General features: G+C 36.3%; 1 protein-coding gene across 1 annotated transcript in view; it reads left to right on the top strand.

The window, feature by feature from the left end:
- The window catches only part of anapc4 (anaphase promoting complex subunit 4), a 30,212-nt gene extending 8,484 nt beyond the window's left edge, over positions 1 to 21,728 (top strand). The window contains exons 9-28 of the mRNA XM_028444716.1: positions 1,204 to 1,311; positions 1,386 to 1,556; positions 2,162 to 2,226; positions 2,354 to 2,396; positions 2,491 to 2,567; positions 2,669 to 2,769; positions 15,450 to 15,501; positions 15,593 to 15,648; positions 16,874 to 16,920; positions 16,995 to 17,051; positions 17,139 to 17,195; positions 17,282 to 17,375; positions 18,205 to 18,302; positions 18,375 to 18,436; positions 18,681 to 18,719; positions 18,801 to 18,902; positions 19,002 to 19,076; positions 19,162 to 19,329; positions 20,625 to 20,748; positions 20,914 to 21,728. Of these exons, the coding sequence (XP_028300517.1) occupies positions 1,204 to 1,311; positions 1,386 to 1,556; positions 2,162 to 2,226; positions 2,354 to 2,396; positions 2,491 to 2,567; positions 2,669 to 2,769; positions 15,450 to 15,501; positions 15,593 to 15,648; positions 16,874 to 16,920; positions 16,995 to 17,051; positions 17,139 to 17,195; positions 17,282 to 17,375; positions 18,205 to 18,302; positions 18,375 to 18,436; positions 18,681 to 18,719; positions 18,801 to 18,902; positions 19,002 to 19,076; positions 19,162 to 19,329; positions 20,625 to 20,748; positions 20,914 to 21,150 (1,833 nt within the window). The 3' untranslated portion in view covers positions 21,151 to 21,728. The remainder of the gene's footprint in view (positions 1 to 1,203; positions 1,312 to 1,385; positions 1,557 to 2,161; positions 2,227 to 2,353; positions 2,397 to 2,490; positions 2,568 to 2,668; positions 2,770 to 15,449; positions 15,502 to 15,592; positions 15,649 to 16,873; positions 16,921 to 16,994; positions 17,052 to 17,138; positions 17,196 to 17,281; positions 17,376 to 18,204; positions 18,303 to 18,374; positions 18,437 to 18,680; positions 18,720 to 18,800; positions 18,903 to 19,001; positions 19,077 to 19,161; positions 19,330 to 20,624; positions 20,749 to 20,913) is intronic.
- The last annotated feature ends 1,602 nt before the right edge of the window (positions 21,729 to 23,330 follow it).

The raw sequence follows: 23,330 nt of genomic DNA, 5'->3' as shown, positions 1-23,330 counted from the left end.
AGTAAAAGGGGACAGCTTTTCTCAGAAACCATTTAAGATAGGATAACCAAATTTGTTGTGTAGCTTCAGGGTATCAATACCTTGATGGAGTTCGAAAATGAGAAGTGCGCAATTATTTTTTCTGGAGTTATTGCCCTTGTTCTGTTTTTATAGGACAGTTTTCTTAGAAACCGTTTAAGATAGTTAGTAATTTCATATTCTGATGTGATATTTTCTTATGTATACATCTAAGTTCTTAGATTTAAGACATTTAGGAAAAGGTTGTGAGTCATAATGACAACAAATCTGGCGGAGGATGTCGATGACTGTCCTTTTGTTTAAATTATTCTCTCTCAATGTGTGTTTTTGTTGTCTTGTGGTTGTTTCATATGTCGTTTTGTATGTTTCTCTGTTATTTTTGGGTATTTTTTAGTGATCGTGTGTATTTTCCTCTCATTTAGTGTGTTGCTGATCATTTTTAGTATGATTATGATTTTTAACCAAAAATAAACATAAAACCCCATTATTTTTAATGCTTTCATTTGTAATTTTCTACACCCTCGCTCAGTACCTCCTGTAGTGCCACTGCATACCCCTAGGGGTACACTTACCCCCATTTGAGAAACACTGCTTTAGACCATCCAATTTGACCCACAGGAGAAAGTTAAAAACAAAGAAAAAACATAAATTATTTTGTAAATTACCAAATAAAACAGTTGTAGATAGCTCAGCTCTTCTAAATACTCAAATTTAACGAAATTCCACAATATTTGGAGGATCGCAATTTTCCAATGCTTTTATCATGTGACTGCAGTCATTTTGAATCCCAAATTGTTCAAATAACTAAATTTTCCTGAAACAATTCCACATAATTTCCCCAAATTTAATAAAAGTTGGTCACAAAATCAATTAAATCTAAAAGAGAAAATCCTGCAGGGACTGATGTCTGTTACTTATTTCCTTGTCCTGTGCCTTACATATGTCATTTATACGGTGTGAAAAGTGCAAACTGGGGGACATTAATATTGAAATTGCTGGTTTTCTCGCCTAAAATCTGCGGCCCACTTAAGAACAAACTACTTTATATTTGGCCCCTGACCTAAAATTAATTTGACACCCCTGAGTTAGATTATATACTCAAAAGTTGTTTTTTTAAACACTGTATTACAGCCGAATCTTTGGACAGCTTGTTGCCAAAAGCTAATTGTTACTATTTTGTTTCAGGTTTCAGGGATGTGTCGCAGCCTCAGTCTCTCCAGTGATCTCAAATCTCTGTCCATCATCACAGAGGTCCGATCGGCTGACGATAAAGCAGAGATTTGCTACATGCAGGTGGGGGTGATCCTTTGGCGTCACGCCCACTCCTCTTTTCTTCTCTAACCGCGGCGTTCTGTGTTGTCCTCCAGCTGGACACAGGACTGTTGTCCAGTTGTCTGCCTGAAGTCACCAGGATGGCTCGCAAATTCACTCACATCTCCACGCTGCTGCAGTACGTGCATCTCTCTCTCACCTGTATGTGTGAAGCGTGGGAGGACATCCTCACGCAGATGGACCTACGGCTCACCAAGTTTGTCCAGGTTTGTTGTTGACTTGTTTCCATACTTAAAGGCATACTTTTGGCCACTAGGGGCGCTAGACCGTCAAGACACGTCAAGTGCCCCTAGTGATTACAAGCGCCGCAGCAATGTCGTAAAAATCAACTGTCAGTCAGGCCTGCCTCCCTTGTCTTATGATTGTGTATGCAGACAGTAGTTGTAGCGCTGTATATTGGCCTGAGGAATCATTTAAAATAACTCATATGGGTCAACTCTATAGGTCAAAATGTCCGTGGTGTGGCTTTAACATATTAACCCCTTACAGAGGTCACTATTACTCCGAAGAAATGTAAAACATTCTTCTTATCAAACAATTAAATAGCTGTGATGATCCTTCTTGTTTCCACTTTTTAAGAGAATATATTCACTGATACGTTTATGTGATGCAAACTAGTAATTACTAGTTTTATCATTTAAAAAACTATTGATATTTGGCTCGTATGATTCAAAAAGGCATGTTTAAGTTTGCAACATTTCTTTTGTAACTGGTGAAAATATTTACTTCATAATAAAACACTTTTAAATAGTAATTGTTTTAAGAAAAAGGGATGTTGAGCTTCTGATTTTCTTGTGTTTTGTGTTTGCAGGAGAAGAACACGAGCACTCAGGTACAGGATGAGTTCCTGGAGCTTCTGCTGTGGGGACAGTCAAGGTGGGATTATGTTGTAATACCTCAAACCACCCTCTAGGTGGTGACATATCTTGAGATATAAATGTGTTTATTGTGATCCCTTGAGAATGTTTGTGTTTATGGTTTTTGGTTCTGGTTCTGGTTTCAGTCCTGAACTACAGGCTCTTCTCATGAACCAGCTGACTGTCAAGGCCAGTTTACACAATATGTACTTCAGCTGGGTGAAGGCAATATTATTAATGACATAAAGTTTCACTAATTGTGTGCGTTGGGTTTGTACTGCAGGGTTTGAAAAAGCTCGGCCAGTCTATTGAGTCGTCCTATTCCAGCATCCAGAAGCTTGTGATCAACCATCTGCAGAGGTACGGAGTTCTTCTTCACCCCTCCTCAGATCACTAACACCGTGCTGCTCTCATGTTCATCATGTTCATCCAAATGCTTTTCTGTCCTGTGGTGGCTGCAGTGGCTCTGAGGCGCTGTTGTATCACCTCAGTGAAGTAAAGGGGATGTCCCTCTGGAAGCAGAAGTTTGAACCCCTCGGTTTGGATTCAGCAGCTATAGAAGGTAACATTTTTCACCTGCTCAATGTCTGAATTTGAATTTTATTTTGGCAGTCTTCACAACAAAACAAAAAAGTACAGAGCAAACACTCAATTGTGTAATTCTTCAGCCGAAAGGGTGTAAGATGAAGCAAAGGTTATACACACCGACCCCATCACATTTTTGCAGCCGCAAAAATGGCTGCCACTGCTCCTCAGGGATGGTTTAAATGCAGAGGACAAATTCCATGTATGTAACATTACATGGCCAATTAAAGGCGAAAGCCCCGATTTAATCTTAATTAATCTTAATCTTATTACTATTTTCACAATAAACATTCAATATATTTTCTGCACAAGTTTTATATATACATTTTATACATTCACATCAAACACACATACATACGTACACATGAATGCGTGTACGTACGTACGTATGCCTCTACATGATTTTTCTATTATACTATTTCATATTTACGACACAAATTTCATCAATTAAATTTATAGTGGCAATATATAAATTAACAAAAACCTTTTATGTATTAATGTATTTTGTATCATTATATACATATTATATGTTATTGCTGTCCTAGGTAGAAATGTCTTCTTTCTTATACTTACTAACATTATATGATTTTAAAAAGCTTTTTAAACTGGTTTATGTTGCTGCATTGTTTTAATTCATACTTTAGACAGTTCCATAATTTAACCCCTGCTATTGTTGTACTGTATATGTGGTTCTGGCATATTGAATCTTGATATGTAGTTTTCCTCTTAAATTATTTTCCCCTTCTCTTTCTAAAAATCTTTTCTGCAACCCTTTTGGAAGAGCACCATTACTTGCTTTATACATAATTTGAACAGTTCTGAGCTGGATGAGATCTGGAAGTTTAAAATTTGGTGTTTTTAAGAATAATCGATTTTATGTTCCCTGTATCCTGCGTTATGTATCAGTCTGATTTCTCTTTTTTGCATTATGAATAATGTCTGTTAATGTCTGTTATTACTGTTGATATTATAGATTGAATATTCATTAAGCACAGTTAAACATTTTGTTTTTTGTCTAAATATAAATGGAAAAACTTGCTATATGCCAGCTGGTTGAAGTTTTAATCAACATTTGGCAAAATAACAAAATATCGGGTTTCACAGTTAACCTCTTAACGTCCACCGTCCCGAATACGGGTCAAAATGCATATTCTCACTCATTCACGCTCTTAAGGGATTAAATGCTTCTCAAATACAGCAGCATATCACAAGTGTCATATACCATTTGAAAGCTTGGAATCATTCATTTTTAACCATATAAACCATTTTAAGACACAACCATCACAGCAAACACAGTCAATTATTTTTTCAAACTTAGGAAAAAAAAATGGCGAAATAAACAAGCCAGCCTCCTCACCTTTAAAACGATGCCATGTCTTTTTGAATACACATACTCCGTCAAAATCTTTCTAAGACATAAAAAAATCCAATTAATTCCAGCATTTAGTCCAAAACACAGTAAAACTGCTGTAAAAACAAATGTAACGTCCTATTTACAAGAAGAAAGCAACTCCGCCCTGATTTCTTCTCACGACCCAACCACAGGCTATAATGTTCAACCACATCAGCTGCTCAGAAAAGACCAACCTAACTTGCAGCCCTCAAAACTTTCCACCAATGGGAAGATTTATTTTGCCTGATGGGTTGTTTAGCCATTAATCTGAGCTTTCCAAAGATGTCATGTGTACAGTAGGTAGGCTCAAATTTGATAAACCTATAGGCATGCGTAAAGTGATAAAATAGCCTTTTTCGTGGACGGCATGTTATTGTATGTGAGTGAACTTAACAAGTCACTCCCTGAGCTTGATAACGTACTAACATATGGTTATATGTCCGGTTATAGCATTAACCACAGCAAATCTAAAATGTTGACATATACTTATGCACCAAACGACATCTGTCTAGAATTGTTCAAGATAAACTAGGAAGCTAAGAACTTAAAATATTTAGGAATAAATATACCTAAAGATTTAAATCAAATGGTAGCAGAAAGTTATGAAGCTCTAATGGAAAGCATTAAATCTGATGTGGCCAGATGGAACACGGTACCTTTCATGGGTTTAGCACAATGAATTGAAGCAGTGAAGATTAACTTCTTACCAAGGTTTTTCTATCTTTTCCAACCCATCCCCTTGGAACTGCCTGACACTATGTTTCAAGAACTCGATAGATTGATTTCAAAATGTATCTGACCGGGCAAAAAGCCAAGAGTTAGATACAAAACCTTACAACTGGCACAGACACAAGGAGGGCTTTCTCTACCCAACATTAAAAATGATTTCCAAGCGGCCCATATAAGCCCTCTCACTGACGTACTGTATGTGACCCAACATACAAGGCAAGATGGAAAGAAATGAAATATGATGTGTGTATAGAAATACCTACAGTCTCTGATCAGTAACACGGCTAACAAAATTGCCAAAACAAATAACCCTTAGATAGATGCACCTCTTAATATTTGGGACACTTTTCTACCAGTTGTGGTTTGCATATGACCCAGGATTTAAGCCCAGTATGGTGGATTATACATTTAAATCTTGATATTACAATATTTGTCAAACTGTATGATAATAAGGGAAACCTCAAAAGCTTTCAAAATATTAAGGGTAATTTTAATTAGACACTATTTGGAGAACAAGGAAATCTCTCACTTCCTCCTCAGAAAGTAGGGATGTCCCGATACCGATATTGCAGCCTTGAATGTTGTCCAATGCTGATATCGATCCGATGCGATATTGGCACGAATCATACATACTTTTATTACTTATTTTGTAGTGTCGAATGTTAGAAAAGGCTTAATCAGGTGGTGTTACTCAAACAGAGAACATTAGTCAGCAATTCAAGTTCACTTCAGTTGTTTTTTACTGTCAGTATATGATGGAAACAACTGAGGGCGGGACAAAAACAACAAGCTTCTCAGAGCGCTTATATCGGAGATTTTAGATGCAGTCTGATAAAATCCGATATTCGTTTTCTGGCTGATATCGGACCGATATCCGATATTGATGGTGTCCCAATCAATATCGGATTGGGACACCCCTATCAGAAATAATTTAGATTATCCTTAAAGCGTATAGAGGAGATCTAAATTCAAGAAAACAATTTTAAATGTACCTCCTCCCTTTCCTGGAGAGAATTTGTGTGGAGGAATATTGTATGGTTTTTTTTTCAAGTTACCCTCAGGGTCCTCTTCAGGAAGAGACACCTCCTGTTGGAGGAAGTGTGGATCAGATAGGGCTGGGCTCTATCACATTTTCTGGGCTTGTCCAAAATATGACTTCCTTCTGGATGCAGCTCAGGAACAGTATTGACAAAGTTATTGGTGTGGCCGTACCACATGACTTTTTGACCTTATACTTAGGGAAGAGACCAGCTCAGATGAGGGGAAATGTGAATATATATTTGTGCAATAATCTATTGGCTGCTGCAATGAAATGGATTCCTAGAAAATAGCTTTGTGACAACATTCCCACTGATGACTGGATTTGTATTGTCCAGGATTTACATGGAATGGAAAAACTTACATATGCTGTAAGATTTGAACATGACAAATTTGAGACCATATAGATGGTTTATTTCAGCATCCTAGTCAGTTTTAAGACGTATCCCTGATCTACTGAAAAATTGGAACAATGTTGTTTATTTTTTGTTTGATTAATTACTTAATTATTATACAACTATGTATACATATGTTGTTTTGTTGATACTGTATACACATACTATACTGAAAGATATATGTAGGCCCGAGTGCCACGAGCTGGCGAAGGGCCTCTTGCTCTCATAGTGACCACACTACGAGGGAAGGGGCGGAGCCTATGCAAACGCCACGTGCCCGTCAGTGACCCTTTTCATATCGTAGGCATGCCCCTGCGCTTTCTGAAAATGTATAGTTCATGGTACTCAAAAAGGATGTTTCTTTCTTTCTTTCTTTCTTTCTTTCTTTCTTTCTTTCTTTCTTTCTTTCTTTCTTTCTTTCTTTCTTTCCCGGTGTCAGAACCAACTCACCTACTTTTCACCCACTGCACCATACGTAGAGTCTCAAAAATTCAGATTGCCGAAGGCGGTGCAGTTTGTTGAAGGCAAAGCGACTGGCGAAGGCGGCGCGGTGAAGGCGAGGGCCGTTTATCGTCGCTTGCGGCTATATTTATTATTATTTATAACCATAGGAGGAGGCTGAGATCATGCTGCCAAGTAGGACTTTGGAATTAGTTTTAGGGCTGACATGGTATTGGGCAATGCCATTACCACTTCATTTTGATCCAGGACATTCAGCAGCTCTGCACAACTTTTACCACGCTACAATGTCAGAGACTTCCCCCTAAAAGCTTCAAAATATGTTGTAAAAAGGGGTCAAACCTATGAAAACTTTAACAAAGCAGGTAAGTCATGAAGTGTATTTATTTGCAAATATACATAAAAATTTCAATTTAAATACTTTTTGTTTCTCAAGTGCCTTTTAAAACCTCTAAAGGTCACCTTACATTACAACAAATAAAATAATAAACAATATAATAAACAATAAATGTGAAAGAACACAATTAAAATCATTCTGAGTCTTTCACATGAGACAGAGGGACCTTGGGGACATCTGTCTCATTGTGTCTGATTTGGCTGGGTGCAGGAGTGGGTAAGACCTTGTCAGCCTCTTCAGCCACATGTGCCTCTCCATCCTTTACAGGAGTATCACTTAGTGAGGCCTCCGTTGGCATTAATGCCTGTGCAGTGGTTAGACTAGGAAAAAAAAAAAAAAAAGATTAGTACAAAAGTCAATAGAACAACAAGTTGATCTCCATGTGAGTGATTGGCTCCTCAATGCAGTTACTCACTAGTCACTGCTGTCTGCATCCTGGCTCAGGTGGGTCATCGTAATGAAAGGATGCTGAAGAGCCTCAGTTGGAGAGAATCTGTTCTCCTCATCCAGAGTCAGCAGGTGTTTGAGGAAGTCTATGAACTCCCTCCTGTCCATAAACTCTGCAGCATCCTCTTCTTCATAGATCTGGATTTAAAAAAAGAAAAAAGAGTTAATGTAGTTCCTAGAACAAGTTCAAACCTCTCTTGCTCAAAACATATGTTAACAAAAAATTAACTGTGAGTAAATTCAGCTTATAAACGCATGTATAAAGTAGGTTACATTTTACAGAAGAGATCGTATTTGAACTCAAATATTGTAGAGAACACTTACATAGATCAGGTCATCCAATGAGTAGAATTGAGGGCGCCATGGGGGCCATTCCTTTGCTTTCACACCGGTTTCTTCTGGTGTCTGAGGAAATACAATGACAATAATAAGGGTTTAGGATAAGTTTAAGGCAGTACAGTCCAGGTTCAATAACAATAAAAACTATGTTTTACCAGGAGCCTCCACCTTAAGCCAAGCTCATCTGCCTCCTGACAGAAGTATTTCTTGGTATGCATGCCAAATAGGAGCTGGTTTTCCGACGGCATACCAAGATACTCCACCATGGCTTTCATCTGCAGAAAGAACAGACAATTACACACATTAGGGGCAGTTCCTCAAGACTTTATATACATGTGTATAAAACAGCCGCAACACTGAGAAAGAGCATGTGGGGATGGTGTATAAAAAAAAAGATGACCTACCATGAGATATTCACATCTGACGGGGAAGAGGTTGGCATTGAGGTACAGGTTGGCCAGCGTACAGCCCAGTCCCCACATGTCAATGGCCTCTGTGTATGAAAGGCCAAGACACACCTCTGGGGCCCTGTGAAGCAAAATTAATGAAATACGCTTTAGAAATCCATTGCTTAGCACCAAGTACCAACACTATAATGACTAAGGGTGTATCGATTCATCTATTCGATCGATTAAGCGATTTTTCCTTCAGTCCAACTTCATCGATTTGTGCTCGGCAAGTCAAATCAATATAAAATCATTCTAAAAGGTAATCATTAGCTCTGCAGAAAGCCTCAAGCTCACCATCAAATTTAAATGAAAAGTGTCAAGTTCAACCACTGTTCATTTAACCTGAACAAATCTTGGTTGCACTTTATTTTTTAGATTAATTTTGTGTTATTTTTACATAAAAAACAACAACCAGAAGAGTCTGAGAAACCTAATATATAGTTTTACTGAAAGTGTGTTGAGTCATGAAAATAGGAGCAGAAAAGTTAACATACTGTTAATTTAAACTGAAGTGTCGGTTGGGCTTTATTCAAATAAAATGTGAATACATTTGCCTTTAAATGTTGTTTACTGTACTTGTTCGTTTATGTCCATAATACATTCATAGACAATTCTCCTATAAGAAAAATCAGGAATCAATAAAACCTCACCTGTACTGTTCAGTATTCAGGGATTGTATTTCAGTCACACTGGTTGAATTATTATTTTGGCTAAAAAATTACTGAATCGATTTCAAGTCACTGAATCATTTCGGATCGAATCGTTCTAAATGAACCAATATCGTCCTTGAATCGAATCGCCAATAATTAATTGAATCGTAGCTAAAATGAATCATTACACCCCTCATAAAGACACAGGTTTGTTACAAAAACACAGAAGTCAGTCAGGCCGACACCCTCATACCTGTAGCCGATGGCCTGAAGCGACCTCCCGGGCGTGGCGGAGGAGGATGGATGAGCCAGTCCGAAGTCAATGAGCTTGACTTGTAATGCATCCTCCTCAGTATTTACCACCATCACATTATCAGACGTGATGTCACTGTGGATGATCCCCAGAGATTGGAGTCTCTGTAAGGCTACCAACATCTGCAGGGACACGATGAAAAAAGACAGAATTATAATGGAGTTCTTCTTATGGAGCTGTTTAAGATCAGGTTTTAACTCCAAGCTTTCTTAATTGGTTAGCAAGCATTATCATAGAAAGGTTTTTAGTCAAACAATAAAAAAGGATCATACCTGCTTGGCAATGGGGCGGATTTGGTTCACATACATTGAAGAACCCATTTCAGTTTTGAGATACTGTAATAAGTTCATCTCAAGCAACTCAAAGACGAGGCAGGTATAGCTCAAGTACTCAAACCTCTCGTGGAATTTGACCAAGTTAAACTGGTCTGGATCCAACACGTTGATTTTACTCAACATAGACAGCTGGAGGAGAATAAAAGCACAATTAGATCATCTTTATATCACTATTTCCTAAACAGTTCATAGTTAAAGACCTGTTGGAGGCACCAAAACTAGGAGAGATCCAAACACTCACCTCCTCATCCACGTCTTGCACAAACGTGTCCTTCATTATTTTTACAGCCACTAATTCGCTGGTGGAATTAACGTGGCATTTGGCCACTTTACCGAAGCAACCTTCTCCGATGAACTCAATGATTGTATATTGAGTTGAGCTGCTCTGCAGAACCTGTCCTACAATTAGTTGAGACTCTGTCAAAGTGGATAGACAGGACACAAGGTTAGTATTCAGTATTTCAACAGTGAGACTCACATAAACAAGGACATGTTGTCCTGTCCTGTCATTTTGAAGCTTAAGTTTTTAAGAAAAAGTCTGCAAATCTACTTCATATGTGAAGTCCTGTATCTGCAGTTACTGCATGTGCATCCTAATTTTCTGTTGGTACACTCTAAACAGTATTATTTACATACAATATCAACTTTTTTTCAAGAAATAATATTTTCAATATATTAAAACTAGATTAAAATAATTTTCTAATGATAATTTGTAACTTTAAGTAAATCTACTGATTTACTTAAAGTCTTCTTTCATCTTTAGCAGATCAGAGTTCATCCTCATATTTTGTCTGTAAAGTCTCTTACCTACAGCAGCCATTTCTCAATCAGGTCTTCACAATTTAAGCTTTTGAAAATACACAAATATTGCTACTTAACTTCTTGATTGTCAAATTACTAAAAGAGTTACTTTGTCCAACTGAACCACTATCAATGAAAAGAGCTACTGGAGTTGTTCTGTTAGCTTCTCTTTCATCTTGTAGCCACGGTAACCATTCACACTTGAAAGATCTATCTATCAAACTGTTCCCTGTATTGTAAATGCATACATTCTGTGTTGTTAATGAAATAAATATACTTAGGTAGTATTTCAAGTACATTTACTCTACTATTGAATAAATAGTATAATGAGATAGTTCTTCATACCCATTTTGAACATGACTATATTTAATGAGATGATTATTAAATGTTTTTATTTATTATTAATATTGTTATTTTGTTTTGTTTTTTTAGCTTTTTTCTCCTTTTTAGTCTTGATATATGTTAAATAAATAAAGATCTTATCTAATCTACATTTCCATCAATGTACTTCTTCCTCAGTACTTTTTCTCTCCTGTCAGCTTAGTTTTTTTTTTCTTCTTTTTTTGTCATTGCTTCATTTTGGATAATAGATATAAATACATCATCTCATATCATCTCTTTAAAATTTTAATGGAAAATATTTTCAGTACATTAATATATCAATATATTAAAACTAGATGAAATTAATTTTCTAATTATAAATTGTAACATTTTTTATGTAAATCTACTGATTTACTAAAGTCTTCTTTCATCTTAGCAGATCAGAGTTAAACCTCATATTTTGTCTGTAATGTCTCTTACCTACAGCAGCCATTTCTCAATCAGGTCTTCACAATTTAAGCTTTTGAAAATACACAAATATTGCTACTTAACTTCTTGATTGTCAAATTACTAAAAGAGTTACTTTGTCCAACTGAACCACTATCAATGAAAAGAGCTACTGGAGTTGTTCTGTTAGCTTCTCTTTCATCTTGTAGCCATGGTAACCATTCACACTGGAAAGATCTATCTATCAAACTGTTTCCTGTATTGTAAATGCATACATTCAGTGTTGTTAATGAAATAATTATACTTAGGTAGTATTTCAAGTACATTTACTCTACTATTGAATAAATAGTATGATGAGGTAGTTCTTCATACCCATTTTGAACATGACTATATTTAATGAGATGATTATTAAATGTTTTTATTTATTATTAATATTGTTATTTTGTTTTGTTTTTTTTAGCTTTTTTCTCCTTTTTAGTCTTGATATATGTTAAATAAATAAAGATCTTATCTAATCTACATTTCTATCAATGTACTTCTTCCTCAGTACTTTTTCTCTCCTGTCAGCTTAGTTTTTTTTTTTCTTCTTTTTTTGTCATTGCTTCATTTTGGATAATAGATATAAATACATCATCTCATATCATCTCTTTAAAATTTTAATGGAAAATATTTTCAGTACATTAATATATCAATATATTAAAACTAGATGAAATTAATTTTCTAATTATAAATTGTAACATTTTTTATGTAAATCTACTGATTTACTAAAGTCTTCTTTCATCTTAGCAGATCAGAGTTAAACCTCATATTTTGTCTGTAATGTCTCTTACCTACAGCAGCCATTTCTCAATCAGGTCTTCACAATTTAAGCTTTGAAAATACACAAATATTGCTTCTTCAACTTCTCAGTTCTTAGATCAAGAGGGAATGTTTGTCCAACTGAACCACAACCACTCAGACAAGCTACTGGAGTTATGGCTTTGTTTGGATCTCTTTCATCTTGCAGCCATGGCAACCATACTTGAAAGCTGCCATCAAACTGTATAGTACATGTATACATTCAATGTTGATGAATTAAATAAATATACTTAGTATTTTTTTAGTTAGTTTTTTCTTTCTTTCTTCTTTATTTCCCGGTGTCGGAACCAACTCACCTACTTTTCACCCACTGAACCATCATGAAGGGTCCCAAAAATTAAAATAAAATTTAATTGTGCGCTTCTCTAATTTCTGGCTTATTCAGAGCCATGAACTTTTGGCCAAAAATGACACAATAGAGAACAGGATAGAGAGATGGCACATCAGAGTGTCTCAGACTAGTTGAGCCGTGAACCATAGATCAGGAACTGCCATCATCAGCTTCACGACACCTGAAACAGAGAAAAGAGAGAAGGGCGGGGAGAAGGCACTGACTGCAGAAAAACATGATACATTATTATCAAGTCTGCCTGCCTTGGCCTTGGGCCTCACTCCAAGTGGCCTAGTCAACACTTATTATATAGGTGACGAATCTCTTCCTGTTTATTGGTAGCTAACATCAACTCCAAGGTCTGTAAATGTGACCATTCACAGATGAGCCCATATCTACTCTAGTGGTTAGGTTATGTCAGTCATGTTTATGTGGACTGTAAAATATAACCAACTACATCAGAATTTGAATCTCTTCTCGTTTATTTGTAATGTAACAGCGATTACAAAGACTGTAAATGCGACCATTTACGGACGAGCCCATGTCTGCTCTAGCGGTTAATGCTATTATACAGTATGCACTTCAGCATATAAGTGGGTTTTAAGTTTAGCCTTAAAGGTGAATGACCTGGGCAGCTCTTTCTGCGTTATCGACACCCCCCCCCTCCCCCCCCCCGCAATCCCCTCCACATGCAAGCCACTTTGGAAACCACCCGGAGCCAATGCTGACCTGTTTGCTGTTTGTACGCAAATAATGCACACTTGCTCCTGAACACGGGTGCATGTTTGTACAGAAAACTCTGTGTAAGATGCGGCTGGGGGAGCCGGATCCTTTCCGTGTTCACTCCAAGTACACTGTTTGTAAAGGGCTTCAGTATATGTATTGTAACGCAATTGAAAAAATAATGATTGGATCATAGTCTAAAGGCAAATGTCATCTTCTTTTTGAAGAAAATATATATTCTTAATGACTTCCATTACAACTTCAGCATTGTTGTTGGATGTGTTACAAAAATCATAAATATGTCCAAGTTTATATCTCAATAGTACATTTCTGTCTAAACAAATCAATAATAATGCACTGATAGTATAGAATTTACTGTTATTATATGTCTTTGTATGAACTTAAGGCGGCACAGCAAAGGCGGTGCGGCGAAGGTGGCGCAATTTGATGAAGGCGGCGGGGCGAAAAGGGTTATTTATCGCCGTTTGCTTCTACATTATATTATATTTGTACTATCTGTTTCCAATAAAAAAAAATGTATTACAAAAAATAAACTTTTATTCAACACACACCAACACCAACTTTAAAAATAATGATAATGTTGCTCTGTTAGATTGGAAACAAAACACATAATTTCATCTTATGTTATAAGTAGGTTTTTTTTGTTTAGGATGTATTCATTCAATCAATTTCAAAGTTTATAACGTATATATGTTTTCTCAAAAAGTCTCTAAGACTGTTTCACAAAGCAAAACACGGACAGCTGATCATCACCACACACTCCTTAACTCCCACAGGCCAAACTGAAAACTTTAATGAAGATGCACGTGTTTGGAATGTGAGATGAGAGAGTAAATCCATGCTTTGCTCTGGAGGAAAATACAAAGTCTCAACAGTGTGAGGACTGATCACCCAAAGCCTTAATAAAACACAGCAGTAGATGGTGTAGGATAAGTCGGTTCAAATGAGAAAACGCTATGTCTAAGGCATGGGCTAAAGACTTTAAAGAATGTGAGATACCTGAATACATGTGTAAATACATACAGTAAGTAAATGCTGTTGTGATTAAGCAGTTCAGGACAAAATAGAAATGCCCAATTGTACAAATTTTAGACGCATGAGAAAAGGAGAAATATACAATACATGGGATATAAATAAACACTTTTCAGACAAAATCACAAAAAGTTTAAAGACAATGCAATTAGGTAGGGCTGGGCAAAAAATCGATTTATTGAATTTGTAGCTAAAAACAATTTTTATTTTGCAAATCCAAGTTTTTGTTTTTTGTTGTTTTTTTCCCAACACAGTTTATTACGGACTTTTTCGCGTTCCATCCTTGTGTGTTATCGTAGCCAGAGATGTCCAAATTGCAGTGAGGAACACAAGTTGGAGGAATGCAGTGAAGGTGTGCAGCCCAAATGTAGCGTGTAACTGTGGAGGGAAGCACTGAGTTATGGACAGAAAATGTGAAATAAGGAAGAAAGCAGAGGAAGTGGAGAAAGTAAAAAGGTTTAATGACATCAGCTAGGAAAAATGAAGAGAGCGATTATTTATTATTTTGGTGCTCTTACATCCTAAAGCTTGAAATAGTAGAATGACAGAGCCTCGTTTACTTTTTATTTTGGGGTTGTTCTATGCATTTTAGCTCTGACAATCACAGCAATAAAGTTGCACTGTTGACAATATATCTGATGTCTGTCGTGTGCATTGCTGCTTTTTTTTGTTTTTAAACAATTATAAAATAGAAGGAAGAACAAAATAAAATATAAATAAAAATAAAATTACAGGGGAAAAGGATTTCAAATCTCAAGGGTTCACAAGTGTCTTTTAAAACATGTCTCCTCTCAGTTCACATTGTCCCTGTATAATATCAATTTCTCCCATTTATCCTCCAACTGGGAAGCAAATACAGTTTTTGATAATTAAACTGAGACTTTTAAGAAAAAAAAAAATATTAAATGGTTAAACCTATCCACAATGTTCCTAGAGCTGCTCCTTCCTGGTTATGGGTGCGATAAAAAAAAAAACATAAAATACTGTTTTGGAGGGGTGGTACCATGAGATATAATTGTAGGAGATACGCCTCCAACATTAGGATTATTGTGCCTTTATTAACTCAATGCTTATATTTGATGGCAAAAAAAAAGTTCCACTTAAAGAGTTTTGACAAACTTTTAGTGAGTCTCTTGTTTCTTATTGAACTCAGTAATCATGTGTGCTTTATGTGTCCAGGTGCCATTACAGCAGTGGGCTCTTTTTCTCTTAAAGCCAATGAACTTCTGCAGTAAGTGTATACCTACAAACATATGTCACTTTCTTTTAAACTGTGTAGGATTTGGTTTTCTTCTACTTCGGTGCTTGTTTTTCTGTTTCAGAGTCATTGACAAGAGCATGAAGAACTTTAAAGCCTTTTTCCGCTGGCTTTATGTGGGTAAGACGTCCAATCCACTTAAGTTTAACTCTATAGTCTTCATGTGCGCTGCTGAAACCTGCTTATCTTGAGTTCCGTATGATATCCAGAATGAAGATTAAAGCTTATACACTACAGTACGTTTTGTCCATGTGAGACGAGCATGATTTTAGTAAGTTTGACCTCATGTGATTGTTAGAGAACTACCGGTAGAGCAAAGATCATCTTCAAAACTGCAGGTATTTCCAGTTTGCAGGGCTCACTATCAAAAAGTGGAACAAGAAAGGAAAACATGGCTGTGTAAATCAGTGATCGGGGTTTAAATTAAAGCCACGAGCAACATTTGTTTTCAGGACAAAAACAATATTTTTTATCTTAGAAATATTTTCGGGAAAAGTTAAGTCTGAGTATATGTGTGATGAATTATTTTGGTAATTTATTTTTTTTTTTAAATAATTTAAAAAAAAAATCTAACTACATATTAGAAACATTTTTCAAATATGTGTTATTAACTTATAGTTACTGAAAGCCCATTTAACATTTAAACATTATTTTGTTAAAAAGAGAGTTGAATTATTCAAGGTTTGGCTTTGATTTTCAAAAAAATAAAGAAAAAGATATACTGTATATATATTAGGGATGCACCAAAATGCTAATTCTTGGCCGAAAACCAAAACACCGAAATGTATTATTATGCAAAATATGACCTTGTCCCATTGCATTTATGGGTATTAATGTGCATTAACTTCACTAAAATTAAAACATTGCAGTTGTATTAATGTCAATGCTTCAAAGAGTGAATCAATTAAAAATGTGAAAATATTTATTTAGCACTGACATACCAACAATTCACAAAAGAATAAAATTTTAAAAAAATGTTTAACTTGACTCACTCACACTTTAAATGATGTTGTACAGGTTACAGGTACAGGTCAAGTTAAATATGTTCTCTCATTGAAACGCAAAGTGCATATTTGGTGGCCAGAATTTTGGAGCATATATATATATATATATATATATATATATAAAACATTGACTGGCATAATTTTATTAGTTATCAAAGACTGTGTGGGCTGTAAAATGAAAGGTGATGGTTGGATGTTCCAGTAAACCTGTGTGCTCTGACATTAAGAAAAGCTGTGCTAACAAGTGACTTTGCAGCAATTTAGAAGCTGTAATGATGAATATGCTGGTGGTCATAGTGTTATGGCTGATTCGTGTCATCACATTAACCTTTTTCTCCCAGCCATGCTAAGGATGTGTGAGGAGCATGTACAGCCAGAACTCAACAAGGTGAGATGTACCTCCAAGACGTTCTGTTTCTCTGACAAAAGTCACTGATGCTGACGTGTTGCTTTTTCTCTCAGATGACACAGAAGGACATTTCCTTTGTAGCGGACTTCCTGTCTGAGCATTTCAGTAAGGTACGAGCAGCAGATCAACATAAAGGAATGTGTGAAGGTCTGTTCTTGCTCTCACAGTTAAAGTTAAAGCGCCTTTTGTTTTGACAGAATGAAGAACTCTTTGATCGAAAAGGGAAATACTTCAACGTAGAGCGAGTCGGTCAGGTGCGAGCTTTTTTTTTCTGCGCCCACGGGGATTTGTTGTGTCCTACTCAAAGACGTTCATCTCTTTGTTGTGTGAACACCTGCAGTACCTGAAGGACGAGGAGGAGGATCTTGTGTCTCCACCCAACACCAAGGGAAACCAGTGGCTCAAGTTTTTACAGGAGAGCAAACACCTGAAAGGTTGGCACTGATGTTGGCAAAGTCTATCACAAAAATGGCTTTGTTTGATCCAAGGGCCACATTATCATCATTCATGTCAACATTTAGAATAATGACCAATCTGAGCTTTAACTCAGGAAAGAACAAAGAGTTTTAACAGTAATTGTGTGTGTTTTTCTGTCATTCTGTGTATGTTTGTTGTCGTCTTGCTCGTATGATTGCATTTTGTGCATTTTTGTTATCCTTTTGTATAGTTTACCTGTAAAATGTATGTTTTTTTGGAGTCATGTTGTGTATTCATGCTGTTATTTTGCATTTTTTGGAGTAATTTTTGTGTATTTCTGTTGTCGTTTTGCTTGTTTGTTAGTACTGTGGGTTTGCGGATTCATTTTTTGTGTTTTTCATGTTTTTTTTCCATTCTTCTGTTGTAATTTTGTATAATTTTTCTGTTATTTTTTGTATTTTTGTTGTCATTTTGCATTCTTTGGAGTAATTTTGTGTAGAACTCGTCAGTTTCTTAATTTCTGTAGTAGTTTTGTGTGTTTTGCAGTATTTTCTGTGTATTACTGTATTTTTCTTTTTATTATTTAATGTATTCTTGCTTTTGTTTTGTGTGTTTTTCTGTCATTTTGTACGTTTACTTTGGGGGCCGCCAGTTGCCCATGTCTGCCAAGGGCTTTCATGGTAATATATATACTTTTTGAAGTTTTACACACTATTTAAATAGTTTCTTCAGTGAGAGCTCATTTCATCTCCAGTTGATGATCAAACGTGTGATTATACATTTGATCCATTTATCAGATGAAATGTTCCATCTATAACAGATGAAATGTTTGCTTGGTGTGTTTAGAAAGCCCGTTGCTGTTTCCTTCATATCCCCAAAAGTCCTTACACTTTGTCAAGAGAATGATGGAGAATGTCATTGAACATTGCCTACAGAAACCTGCTGTGAGTCTTGTTCCCATTTAAATGTTCTCTTTCTAATTATTAGCGACACTAACTGTGCTTATATTTGTACAGGAAGTCATTGGGAAGTCAGTGACAGTAGCGGCCTTCTTCCCTTTATACACTGTGTTGGAGAGGTACAGCTTATTTATTAAAGGCTCAGTAATTGTAATTGAACTTAAGTAATTGAGAACATAATTGTAATTGACTTTCAGGGGAAAACTAATAATTGGAATTGGGAAAAATGCCAGTCACTGTTATCGTAATTGAGTTGTAATTGAACATGGATAATTGAAGACGTAATTATAATTTAAAAATGTAACTGACCCCAACCCTGCCAATGATGTTGTACAATTGTAATGAAACATATTTTTTTTTCAGCTCTGAAAACGCAGCACGGCTGTTTGAACTTCCATCTTTGTATGTAAAGCAGATATTACCAGGTTTTGTTTCTCATCATCATGTCAGAGGTTTGGCTTAACTCTGTTTCTTACATCTCAGGTGGAACGACAAGAAGACCAAGATGCACTATGTTGTGTTCTGCATGCCGGAATCCTCCCCCTCCAAGCTGTACTTGTTACGCAGAGGCACAGACCCAAACAGGTGCATGTGTGTGATTGCAGATCTGTGAGTGTGAGCGTATTTAAGCATGTGCTTCATGATGACAATGTGGTTTTTGGTCTGTTTTTTCCCCTCACGCAGACACGTCCCAAATAGTGTGATGTCCATGGACCTCAGCCGACACCTCGACAACACCAAAGATGATGTTGATGTGCAGTGAGTGTCTCACTCACTCTCACCGCTGATTTGTGTGTGTGCGTGCGTGTGTGTGTTTTATTGTGATCCACTTTTTTGTCATCAGGACCCGACACACTTTCAGGTGCCTGGATGCTCGTTTCTACGACGATGAAATGCTGACCGTGGTCTTACAAGGATCAGGTGAACAGAGCAGTTGTCATTTCCTCGCTCAGCTTCCTCTTGCTTCCTGTCTGGCCTGTGAAACCCAATTCAACTGGGACTCCAACCTGAGGTATGTGTTTATTGTTCCTCTGGGTATGGCTTTTTATTTAACGGCTTATGCTCTTTTTGAATCTAAGACACTCAGCTTGTTTCACACAGAAACTAATGTTTGTTTTTATGGAGGGGGAATTTTTATAAGCAGTTTTAGTTATTTCTTGTTGCAATACAGATTTTAAAAAAATTTTGGGTTTCGAGTGCCATAATTACGCTCCTCGCTGGAGGTTCAAGCACAAAAGCAGAAGTTTGCGATGGAACCACCTCACCAACAGGTTTGACCGATATGTACGAAATTCGCCACAGTCATTCACCCGGGATGAACAAAAATGTAAATCATGACCATGCTCAAAATAAAAACAGGAAGTCAGCCATCTTGGGTCAAAGGTCAAAAATGTTGTTTTGCCCTGGAAACGCATTTGTGCGAACTACAGTAGTCTGAGGAACTTCATCCGATCCGCTTCAAACTCGGCCAGGACCCTTAGGACCCACTGAAGATGAAAATATATCAAAGGAATTTGCGTATCTCTAATAACATGGTCGTGGCCCCGCCACAAAGTAGCAATGCTAATTTTCATTAGCACGCCACAATTTTAAAATCCCGATAACTCTGACACGCAAAGTTCTATCTGCCTCATATTTCACACAAATGACAACAAGCCTATACAAGAATGCTTTGAAACATTTCCCATCATGCCTTGCGTTCTCGACTGGCGCCATTCACGGTCATGTGCACTGTTAGGAACAAGAAAATTCCATATAACTCTATTATACAAAGTTTAAACTGCCACATTTTTTTTCAGGAAAATGCATAAAAATAGATTTTTTAAAAAAAATGTTTTTGTGGCCTACTACTGGTCTGCAGCCCGGTGGTTGAGAACGACTGCTCTATAAATGGTGTGCCTACCTGAAGATGATCCCAAAAAAATTGTCAATTTACAGCAGCAATTAAAGGCTGTGATAAAATGATTAATCATGTTGATAGAATGAGATAACAATTAAATAATTATTTGATGTGCTCATCTCAACAGTAAGCAAATAGCAAGATATCAAAGGTACACTTTGATGGATAAGGTGTGGAAGTTTTGGTGCAACAGTGGAGACATTGCTAATTTCTTACTTAAAAACCAAGAAAATGTGCTTTGTCAAATGGAAATTAGATTAAACAGCAGAAAAATTATATGCTGGACTTTCATTTTCCCAGTTGTTGTTTTTTTTTTGTCTTCTACTCTGCACTGTAACTTCATCATCGAAGGATTGAATTTATTCAAACATACAAAACACATTTTAAAATTCAGACGTTGTTTTTAGGTTGGCCCAGCAGAGCGGCGCCATTCCCTGCCAAAGTCTGTTGTTGGGGAATCAGTGGCGAGAGCTGGAAAGCATGAAGGCTCAGTTTGTTGCCGTCAATGGAATCCGCAAAGTTTCCTGTGTGGTAGGTTGAAGTCTGATGATGTGTTGATGCAGAGGGCTTACATTGGACGGTGTGTGAATAGATCCCACTATTACAGTGAGGTTGAATGATCTTCTCTTATACCTCGTCATTCACATGTTTTAATTACGATCGCTGCCAAATATCTTTGTTTTTTTTCTCTTCCAGCTGAGCTCCAATCTACGGCACATTCGCGTGTTTGAGATGGATGTTGAAGATGAGGATGACGAGGGCGCTGACTCACAGAATGCCAGTACGGACCAGGACGGGCTGGAAACGACCCTGACCAGTCAGGGACATGCTGAGGAGAGTGTGGTGGCCGGTGGAGCTGGAGAGGAAAGTGAAGAGTCACTACAAAAAACTGCAGAGAGTCTAGAGTCTGAGGAAGCCTTGGAGCTCTCCTGAGACACGAGGGACCTTTAAAAAGGACTTCCTTAATGTTCACAGTGCTCTGATATATACTGTAGCTGATTAATTAACGACTTCATAATAATAATATTTATGATGTCTATTTTTTTTCTTAGTTTGCCATGTTTACTTTATTTCAATTCAAAATGAGTGAACTGTATTCTGTCCTTGATATTCTATCTTATGAGGAAATTAAATCAGTAACTCACTCACAGCGACTCACTATCATCTCAAATGTTGCAATTTGTTTTTACTGTTTGAACACATGGTCATTTTAGCCAAGAGAGTCCATTTTCAGCACTTATCTACCCTTTCCACCACATGTCACATGTTGACCCACATTCACCACATTTTATGTTTATTTTTTGCCAATGTAACAACATTCACGACTTGCAATGCCCATTATTTGCCAGTTTAAACCAAATTTCCCTACATTTCTAAATTCCATTACCCAAAATGTACAACTTTTAACCACTTTCTGTGGTTTTTTTAAAATCCCATTTCACCAACTTTTCCACCATTTTTGGTCACTTTTAACCTATTTTATTTTTGATTAAAACAAGGATTTACATCTTTAAGATGACTATATACTATGGCACAAAAAATTATACACTTCCTGGATAACAGTGGATATTATTCAGATAAATAAATAAATGTGGTTATCACAGATTCATAGAACAATACATCATCATGTTGCTGACTTTATGGATGGACCCAAAAATCTCGCCTTTATTAGATGACCCTGTCTCCACATGACTGTTCTTCAATGTTCATATGAAGGTACAGTGGGGGTCCCCAGTCTGTGGTACCTTTATTTTGGGGGTTACAGGCTGAAAACGTTGAGAACCACTGGTGTTTAGGACCACTGAGTATTGCTGGGTGCTGTTTAACAGCTTGTGGTTCTAATCTGTACAAGTTTATATGTTAATATTCATGCTTTTATGATTAAATAGACTTAGAACATATTTACTGATGACTCTGCTAAGTAAAGGTGGAGCCAAACAGGAGCTGCAGCCTGTGTTTTAGCATAATTCATTATCTGGAGCCACAATCATCAAGTTTAACCTAGTTTAAAATATTACTACAAATATCAATGACTTCATATTCTTAAAATATGCAGGGGCACTGATGTAATAATTCAGTAAACAACATAAGCAGTGTTTTAAATTGACCTGAAATAAAAGGGAGAGAAAGTTTCTTAACTCGTGTAAAATGTCCAAATTCATTTATGGATCTGATCCCCTTATGTGGGGTCGGCTGTCTCTTTCTCAGCATCTGGATTCACACACACACACACACAATTGTTAATCAGATGTAATAGCTCGGTAGATTTATTTGAGACTTTGATTTAGCATAGGGGTTTTCAACCTTTGGTTCGTGACCCCATGTGGGGTCGCCTGAAATGTCTAGTAATAAAATGTAAAGAATTACTATTTTATTTTGCACAGTAAAAAAAAGCAACACATAATTCAAGGTTTCAAGGATCTTTGTATGTCATTATGTGCATAAATATGTACATAACAAAATAACGTCCCCATTGATCCCTTAAAGAATAAATGGAGTAAAAGAATATTAGCATAAAAGAATCAAAATAAATAAGAATCAGTAATATAAATAGAATATAGACAAAATACAGTAATACAATAACATACAAAACAATAGTGATCATATCACAGAAATAGATATACAGTATAGTGCAGGAAGGGGTAGAAAGCTTAAATAGTTTTTCTTTTTCAAATTAATTCACCACATACAATCTAAAACAACTGTTTTCAATACTTTCACTTTCTCAAATGTAAATCTAGTTCAAATAAATAATTTTTGTTGTCGTTTTTTAGGGTTTCTTGTCATTTTTGTGTGTTTTTGCGGTGTTTTGTGATCATTGTGTAATTTATTTACATCATTTTGTGTATTTTTGTTGCCGTTTTGGATATATATATATATATAATCATTTTTATGGTTGCCTTGTGTGTTATTGTGGTCCCTTTATGTGTTTTGTGTATTTTTGTTGTCATTTTTGTGTTTTCTATTATTGTTGTGTATTTCTTTAGTTGTTTCGAGATTTTGTTGTTTGTTTTTGTTGTTGTCTCATGTGATATATATACCTAGGTCTGGGAAATCAAACTCGAGATTTAAAGTCAAATAAAAGCATAATTATTTTATAAACTGCATTATTT

The sequence above is a fragment of the Gouania willdenowi genome, chromosome 4, assembly GCF_900634775.1.
Source record: "Gouania willdenowi chromosome 4, fGouWil2.1, whole genome shotgun sequence".
Taxonomy (NCBI): Eukaryota; Metazoa; Chordata; class Actinopteri; order Blenniiformes; family Gobiesocidae; genus Gouania; species Gouania willdenowi.
Note: the sequence above shows the minus strand (reverse complement) of the source record. Positions and strands in the feature narration are given on the sequence as shown.